Here is a 9753-nt window from a genome sequence, read left to right on the forward strand (position 1 = left end):
TGTGTTACTTTCCATTAACTCCAAGATTGAAAAGATTATACAGTTCAAGAATTACAGCCAAAGAGATGGCATGGCATCGTACTGGGCGTGTGAAAGAAATTGGTGTTATGCGTCATCCTGTTGATTCCGCCGCGTGGAAAAACTTTGATAGCAGACATCCGGACTTTGCAAGAGATCCACAGAATGTGCGCTTAGGCTTGGCTGCCGATGGATTTAATCCTTTTGGCAACATGAGCTTATCGTATAGTATGTGGCCTGTAGTTTTGGCGAATTATAATTTGCCACCATGGATGTGTATGAAGGATAACAATTTCTTGTTGACTTTCCTTATTCCCGGACCTAAATCACCTGGTAAAAACATGGACGTATTCTTGAGGCCTTTGGTGGACGAGCTGAAGGAATTGTGGACTAACGGGATTGAGACAAGAGATGCGACAAGCAATTCAATGTTCAAGATGCGTGCAGCTCTTCTTTGGACAATTAATGATTTTCCCGCTCGCAGTAGCTTGTCTGGATGGAGTGGCCAAGGATATAAAGCTTGTCCTACATGCAATGAGGATACTAGTTCTATTCGAGTGATTGGTAAGACCTCTTACGTTGGCCATAGACGTTTCTTGCCATCCAATCATCGTATGAGAAAGGACCGTGAATTTGATGGAAAAGTTGAAAAGAGGCTTCCTCCAAGACGATTTACTTGTTTAGAGATATTAGAACAAGTGAATGCTATATCAGAACGAGCTCCGGGGAAACGAAAAAGAGATGAGACTGAAAGTAATTGGAGGAAAAAAAGCATCTTTTATGAACTAGAGTATTGGAGTACCAATGAGCTGAAACACAACATAGACGTTATGCATGTGGAGAAGAATGTTTGTGATAGTATCCTTGGCACCCTCTTGGATAATGACAAGTCTAAAGACACCACCAATGCAAGACAAGATTTGAAAAATATGGGAGTTCGTCAATCCTTATGGATTTACGAAGATGCTCACAAAAGGTTGCTAAAACCCCATGCCCCTTATGTGTTGACTGCTGAAGATAAGCAATTATTTTGTAGATTTTTGAAAGAAGTTAAATTGCCAGATGGGTTTTGTTCGAACTTGAAGAAGAAAGTAACTGACAACAATATTGTTGGATTGAAATCCCATGACTGTCATGTTATCATGCAACGGTTACTTCCTGTTTGTATTGGCAAGTTTTTATCGAAGGAAATATCAACCACCATAATAGAATTGTGTAATTTTTTCAGAATTTTATGTTCTAGGACATTGAATGTAAAAGACATGGAGAAGGCACAAGGAGACCTCATTCAAATTTTATGCAAAATGGAGAGGATTTATCTTCCAGCATTTTTTGATATCATGATACATTTGGTACTACATTTGCCTGAGGAAGCCATATTGGGTGGGCTAGTTTTTATGAGATGGATGTACCCATTTGAAAGGTACATGAAAAAGTTGAAAAATTATGTTAGGAATAAAGCACGCCCAGAAGGATCTATTGCTGAAGGATATGTTATAGACGAGGCTTTGACATTTTTCTCCATGTACTTCAAAGGTGTGCATACAAAATTCAATTGTCAGTTGTTGACATCTCCTCAGTTTATTGCACGTTCTAAGCAAAACTCTCTCAATCGGCAGAAGATGAAATACTCTTCAACACAAGGGTCGATAACGATGGCCGAAACCCTTCATGAAAATGTAAGTTAATGTATATATAATATATATTTAATGAAGTTTAATTTAATTATAATTTTCTTACAATTTATATTTATCAGCAAAGCAAGGGTTACATTGAGAATTGGAAGGATTGTCATACAAAGAAATGCACAAACACCTTTGTCAACGACTATGCCAAAAATGAATGGGTAAGATTATATAAATTAATTACTTTTAAATATATTCAAATAATTATAATTTGATTTTACTTTCTAACTTATTCTTAAAATAGGAACGGATGAAGAATACTTATGACAGTCGATCTAGTACTTCTGACTCTACAGAAGTTTCTGAGATTGAGATACTTCGTGAGACTCTTGGAGAGAGGCGTGGCCATAACCGAGGAGTGGGTCGCAAATTGAAAGGACAATCATCAAAATGGCGTACACAACCAACAACTACTAACCAGCCCGACTTACAGCAGACAGTAGCTCAATTGCAAAGACAAGTTCAGATATTGTCTCAAAAGCTGTCTCCTGAGGAACGTGCTGAAATGGATCTTGAGATGAATAATGCAGCTCCAACGCATCCACGACCATCTCATTCTCATATGCCTAGAGATGGATCTGGTTCATCTTTTCAGCCAATGGGTTTTCAGCATCAGCAATCGCAACAGACTCCTCTTTCCTTTCAGCAACTACTACAACAACCTCTTGTTCATTCGTCTGCATCTTTAACCCCTGAACACATGATTCAATTTCAACAATATCAGATGTTCTAGTCATTCTTCCAGATGATGTCACAGTCGCCAAACAGTTCACAAGTAATGATGCAAATGATGACGCAATCGCCTCAGACGTCTCAAGTTTCTCAGTCACGGACGCCACAAATGATGCCGACACAACAAATGTCTCAGATGTCGCATACTTTTCAGATGATGCTGATACCACAAGTGCAGCAATATGGGCAACAAACATCATCGATGATGCCTACATCACATGGGCAGCAAACATCGCCAATGATGCCTACACCACATGGGCAGCAAACATCGCCGATGATGCCAAGTTCGCAGGTGCTGCCCTACTACCCACAGATGCCAAATGTTCCTCAACAACAAATTTCGAGAAATGCTAGTGATGATGACGATGACGATGATGATGCTACTGCAAATTTCTTTTAGTATTTTTATATACGTTTTATGGACTATTGATTATGTATTTATTTATGTTTTATGAACACTTTAGTATTTTATATTTCTATGTATGACTTTTTAAAATTTAATATGAACATTTTTAGTTTGTTATATGTTTTATTTTTAATTAAATTATTTTTTATATTAATTAGTTATAAAAAAATGAAATAATTAATTATTTTTATATTAATTAATAATTTTTTTAAAAAAATTAATAAATAACACTAACGACATAGTCGTCATTGATAATATTATCAATGACGACTAAGTCGTCATTGATAGTCAAAAGCATTAAAAAAAAAAGGTTAAATTATCACCAACGACATTGTCGTCAGTGATACTTTTTTTTACCAACGACTTGTAAAGTCGTCATTGATACTAACTTTCACTGACGAGGTATCACCAACGACCTATCACTAACGACATGTCGCCATTGATAGCCACTACTGACGAAAGAAGCACCCTTCACTGACGAAATTTGTCCTCATTGAAGCCTTTTTTTTCTTGTAGTGTTTGGATATTTTAGTAATGTAGCGGTAACCGGTTACCACTATCAATTTTAACTGTCATGGAAAGTACATGAGTGAATTGTAACTGGTTATTGACAGATTTGGAAAGAAAAAATAACAGATCAGAATATAACTAGTAAAGAAGAAGAAGAAGGTAAATGGCTACCCCTATTAAAATAACTGATTGGTAACTAGTTACTAAGCCAAACCTAGAAAAAAAACTTAAAAAATTAATCTAGGAAGTAGAAGAAGTAGAAGGTGGTAATTGGTTACCCCTATCAAAGCAACAATTAATTGGTATCTGGTTACTTAGCCAAATCTTTAAAAAAAAACAACATCTCAAAAGCAAAATCGGATATGAAAATAACCAAGAAGAAAAAGAAGATCGAAGAAGGTAACTGGTTACTTAGGTAGTTTTATAAAGAAAACCAGATCTGAAAAATAAAATAAGATTTAAAAACAACCATGAAGAATGAGATTGAATAAAGTAACTTGTTACAACTAGGTCCATAAAAAACTCAGATCTGAAAACAAAACAAAATCGTGGCAGTAACTGGTTACTTAGTTAGTTTTTATAAAAAAAAACAAATCTAAAAAACAAAATCAGATTTAAAAACTACCATGGAGAAGGAGATTAAATAAGGTAACTGGTTATAGCTAGATCCACAAAAAATTCAGATCTGAAATAAAACAAAATCATGACAGTAACTGGTTACTTAGACATTTTTGGAAAAAGTCTGATCTTAAAAAGAAAACCAAATCTGAAAAAAAAAAAAAAAATGAAAAGCAGATCTGAACACAACAAAGAAGAAGAAGAAGAAGAAGATGATGATGATGATGATGAAGAAGAAGAAGAAGAAGAAGAAGAAAAGGAAGAAGAAAAACGCAAAGAAGAAGACAAATCAGAAATGGCATCGGCGGTAACCGGAGGTACGTCGTACATTTGCCGGTGTGAGAGAGCTCCCATTGTTGTGAGAGAAAATGCTTGACTGTCATTGTTGTGAGAGAAGATGGAGAGTATGAGTGAAATATACGTGAGAGATGGAGAGAAAGAGGAAAGTAAGAGAGAGAGTGTGTATTTTTATTTATGGTATTTTGTTCATAATATTTTATGGGATTCCCATATTTAAACTTTTTTTTTTTTTTTGCTAGAATTACCATATTTTGTGGCATAAGTTTTATGCCCATAAATTTTGAAAATAATTTATTTTTCTCATATTTTTGTAAAGTTATCTTAAAACAAAATAGAAGGACCAAAGTAGTATAAATCCATATATAACTATACTTGATAAAATGTCACAAAAATACGAAAAAATATATTATTGTTTTTAATAACTTTTGTGAAGGAATAAATAACTTAATTATATATAATTTGGCGAATTTTCTTATGTTTGGTTTTTCTTTTATATTTTTGTATTGAGTACCACTTTCATTTTGCCTCTTTCTTCTTTATATATCACTATAAGAAAAAAAAAGTAATTTACAATGAAAATACCTCAATTTTACACAAAAATGCAGTTTAATATCTAAGTTATTTGTTTTTGTGGATAAAATATTTTTTGTCAATTTTTCTTGACAGCCGTAGGTACTTGGTCGTGAAGTGCCAAGTAATTGTTTACGTGTCAACACGTGATTGGTTTATTTGTGTTTTTTTCATTTAAAAATTCATTAATTAAATATTAAAAACAAAAATAAAAATCATTTTTAAATTAAAAATTTTAAAATTGATTTTAATTTTAGAAACAGGTAACAAAATAAAAAAACTAAATAAATAATTGTTAAAAATCAAATAAAAAATTTAATTTATTCTAAAAATGAAAGACTGAAACAATCATCTCATTTTTCTAGCATTAATTAAAATAATACCATAACTAAAAGTATTATTTTAAATTACCACAATTTATGAACATATCATAATAAAATAATAGAAAAATAATTAATTAACTAGACTACTTGGGTTCTACAACTCCTTTACCTACACCAACTCACACAAAACTTGTTATAAACCAAGGTCACTTGTGACCTTTCCTTTAGCTCGACTTTACTTTGTCAAACGACATGAATTTTAACAACAAATGCAGTAATACAATATGCCATTCTTTTCGGATCTTTCAGATTGAATTAGTATATGCAAATGTAATTAGGGAAAATAATCGAGATGCATTTGAAGAAGAAGAATACGAAGAGAAAACCAAGAAAGGTTAACACAGAGAACTTATCGAGGTTCACCCATAATTTGGGTTACGTCCTCGTTGATCTCGCCTCAAAGAATTGCTCAGAATCTGCACTATATCGAACAAACCAGGTACAAAGGTGATAAATCCAAGTCATAACTTCGACTGGTATTTAAAAATTCTTAGCTACTTTCTCAATAATTTCTTCTTCTTTGAACAAAGCTTTTTCTTCTCTAACACTATTGTTTTTCTTTGTTACATGTAAACCTCTCTCTTTCTCACAACTCTTGAGACCTCACTTAGCCGGAGCCTTTTGATGAAGATTCAAGTCTTTTTTCTGATCAAAGTAAGTAGTCGAAACAGATGGCTATTTATAGATGCTTGTAGCTTCCTGTAATCTGTTTTAAAGAATCAGTTAGGTTGTTGTACGGTTGGTTGTGATAGAAGAAAATAAGCTGAGTTGTCGATAAAAAATTTGTAACTAGTCTGATTCTGTTGTTCCATCTATTTGTTACTTTGTACACTTATGATGAGATTTATTCAACAATTTCCACCTAAATCACTTTATAGGTGTTGTAGGTTAGCTCATATTCCTTTGAGGATCCTAACTCATTATAGATGGTCATCCACCATCAATTATCCCTAGCAAGTTCAGATTGTGATTGAACTTGGTTAGGGTTACAATCTTTGTTCCCATATCCACAGGGTTTTCCTCTATTAGGACCTTGTTGATCTGGACTACCCCTTGTGTCACTTTATCCCAGATAAAGTGATACTTAACCTCCACATGCTTAGTTCTGTCATTGAAAACTGGGTTCTTACATAAATGTATGCACATTTGACTGTCATAATATATAGTAGGAATTTCTTTGAGTAATTAAGTTTAATTCATTCATAAGACCCTTAAGCCAAATTGATTCTTTGATTGCCCATGTGATGGCAACATACTCTGATTCAGTTATGGATAAGGCTACCACTAGTTGTTGCTGGACCTTCCAACTAATGCAATTCCCCCATATCAAAAATACATAAACAGATATAGACTTTTTAGTATCTCTATCCCCAGTATAGTCGACATCACTGTATCCCTTTATCATAGTGTTGTCTGTCCTTTTGCTAAATCTAGGTCCTACTTCAATAATTCCCAGCAAATATTTGAATACCCATTTCATAGCTTCCCAATGTTGTCTCCCAGGGTCTGCCATATATCTGCTTAGAACATTGATAGCATAGGCAAGGTCTGGTCGAGTACATACCATCAAATACATTATAGTTACTACTGCATTATAATAGGGAGCATGGCTCATTGCTTCCTTCTCTGCTTGAGTTTTAGGACATTGTTCCTTGCTTAGTTGAAACTGATTTGCCATTGGCTGCTTGGTGTACTTTGCTCCTTTCATTGAAATTTTTTCAATGATTTTCTTTATATGGCTTCCTTGTGTTAGAGTAAGTATTCCTTTGTCTATGTCTCACATGATACTGATTCCTAGGATTTTAGTAGCAGCACCCAAGTCTTTCATCTCAGACTCATCTTTGAGCCAACATTTCATCAATTTAACTTTGGACCTCTCTTTCCTTATTATAAGCATGTCATCTACATAAAATAGTAAGTAGATGACTTCACTAATTTGAGATCCCTTAAAATAAAGGCAAGTATCATAATAACTTCTAGTGAAACCTCTTTTACTCATAACAGAGTCAAAATGTTTATTCCATTGCCTTGGTGACTATTTAAGTCCATACAAGGACTTAATCAGTTTGCATACCATATTCTTTTCCCGTTAACTTTAAAGCCCTCATATTGCTCCATGTATATGTTTTCTTCTAGTTCCCCATGAAGAAATGCAGTAGTCATATCCATCTGGTCCACTTCAAAGTTATATTGGGTGGCTAAGGCAAGCATGATTCTAATAGTTTTGTATTTAGCAACAGGAAAGAATTTTTTTTTCTGAAGTCTATACCCTGTTTTTGAGTAAATCCCTTAGCCACTAGTCTATCTTTGCACATGTTTTGAATGGTAATTAAGGATTAAGTATTTTTGAGGATTAAATTAAATAAGGGTAAAGTTTGAATGTTATAGGGTCAGTCAGCAGCTTTGAGTACGTTGAGGGCTTAGTCAAGGCTGTTTACTCCGTTCAAACTTAGCTAAAAATGTGTAAATTCGTGTTTAAATATTCAGCGTATGCCGATATATCGCAGCTATAGGGGGCGATATATCGCAGCACGTAGATACGGAAAACACGAATCGATGCACGGTCGCCTCGGGAACAAAGGTCCAGGCGATATATCGCCTATAGGGGGCGATATATCGCCTCCACCAGCATGTTTTCAAATACTTTTGAATTCTTTTCCTTTCAGCCATTCAAACTCCTTCAACAGTCCAGCATCTTCTGAACGAGTCTTCAGCCTCTGCTGAACGATTATTCAAATGATTTTCACCTAAAAAGCCATTATTTTTATTCAAGTAAAATCAAGATATTTTCATTCCCAAACTCTATAAATAGGACCTAGTACCCAGCCATTATTCACCATTTGCTCTAAGTTCAGAAGCTGCTAGTGTTAAGTGAGTGTGAGAGTGTAAACACTTGGTTTGGGGAAAAACTATAAGCTTTAACATCATAAGCTTATCAAACACTTTGGGAAGTGAGTTCTATAGTATTTCGGTGGAGGTTAGAGTGATCTTGCAATCTTTGAGGTAAACCCAAAACTCTAGTTCCTTTCTGTATTTTATGTTATTTCCTTTCTCAAAACCTTCTACTCAGTCCCCTAACCTTATTCTTATTTTGGTTAGGGAATCCAAGCTCTTAAGCATATAAGTCGGTAAGTATGTTTTTTTTATGGTTTAGTCTTTCCATCTCTTTCATTTCATCTCCTTTCTTAGACTCACTCTTTCTTATGGTTTTAGGAGTGTTCCAAAAGTCCCAACTCAGTCCATAATCCCGGTAACCTTGGTAAGGAAAATGGGCTAGAATCTATATGTTATGTTTATGCTATTTTATGTGTTATGTTTTCATATGTTATGAATATGTTATTGATGTGTATGTTGTAGGCTTGGGCATATGCCCTATTTGACTAACAAGACCCCAAAAAGATTGTGGGCATAAGCCTATTTAGCTGGTAGGACCCCACTAATCTCATGGGCATAAGCTTGTTTAGTCTATGGGACCCCAAGTAATAATGGCCATTATAATAAGTGAATTATGTGTTATGATATGTCTTTACGTTATTATGAAATTATGTTTATGTATATGACTATGTGTTAGATTTTCCTTGCTGGGCATTAGGCTCACTCCTTTCTGTTTATGTGCAGGAAAATAAGCTTTAGAGGCGGTAAGATTCATGACGCTTGGAGGATGTGTATCGATGGTGAATGGAGTCAAGGGGCCGAGCGTTATTCGATTCGAGGATGTAGTCTCCTTTTAAATTTTTATGATTTTATGTGTATTTTCCGCAACAAATATGTAATGTCTATTATTTTTAAATCATCTTTTGTTTTAAAAACAATGGGATCCCATAATCCTTCTTAGTATTCTGTTTATTTGTAAATAACTCTTATTTTGCAAGTTACTCAATAAATTATGGTATTTTCGTAAAAATGTAAGATTTATGTATAGTTTCGTTAATGGTCCAAATAGTCTAGATTAGTGGGTCATTACATATACTTTGGTGTGCATAGGCTGCACACCCAAATACCCTAAGATTAGATAGGTCAGGAGGTTTTCCAGTCCATATTTCTTCTGGTGTTTTAAGATCAATAGCACTAGAGGGACATCAATTTATAAGATACGCTGTTGTTCAAACGACTTCCCCCTGAACCCTTTAGCTAACCCGAAATGAATTATAAGACATCTAAACTTGTTCATTAGGGGTTCGATTCATTCTTTCGGCAACTCCGTTTTGTTAAGGTGTCAATCTAACAGATCTGTGTGTAACGCCCTAAACTCCACGGACCGTTACGATGCGCATTTTAAACAGTGCTAAACTCGCTAATCGAGTCATTTGGGCATAATTGTGTAAGTAAGTATGATTAGTAGTTTAGGGATTAAAAATTTTGGTTAAGATATAACATTTCACTAAAACGTTTACTGTATACATTGGGATCCCAAAAAAATAATTTAAAGGTCTATTACAAGAAAATATTTACAACCAGCCGATCTAAGCGGCAAAACAGGGTTTAACCCTAGTTCCTTTTCCAACCCTCGACCGTGGCAGTCAAGCAGCCA

At 34.5% G+C, this 9753-nt stretch overlaps 1 protein-coding gene across 1 annotated transcript; it reads right to left on the reverse strand.

Annotated features, from left to right (window-relative positions):
* Window positions 1-6152: 6152 nt before the first annotated feature.
* On the reverse strand, window positions 6153-6930 carry LOC133786032 (secreted RxLR effector protein 161-like). The gene is made up of 2 exons (XM_062225246.1): window positions 6479-6930; window positions 6153-6327 (listed from the first exon to the last, which is right to left on the reverse strand). Exons 1-2 carry the CDS (start codon window positions 6928-6930, stop codon window positions 6153-6155), a joined length of 627 nt encoding a protein of 208 aa, XP_062081230.1.
* Between the last annotated feature and the right edge of the window lie 2823 nt (window positions 6931-9753).

The sequence above is a fragment of the Humulus lupulus genome, chromosome 6 (assembly GCF_963169125.1).
Source record: "Humulus lupulus chromosome 6, drHumLupu1.1, whole genome shotgun sequence".
Taxonomy (NCBI): Eukaryota; Viridiplantae; Streptophyta; class Magnoliopsida; order Rosales; family Cannabaceae; genus Humulus; species Humulus lupulus.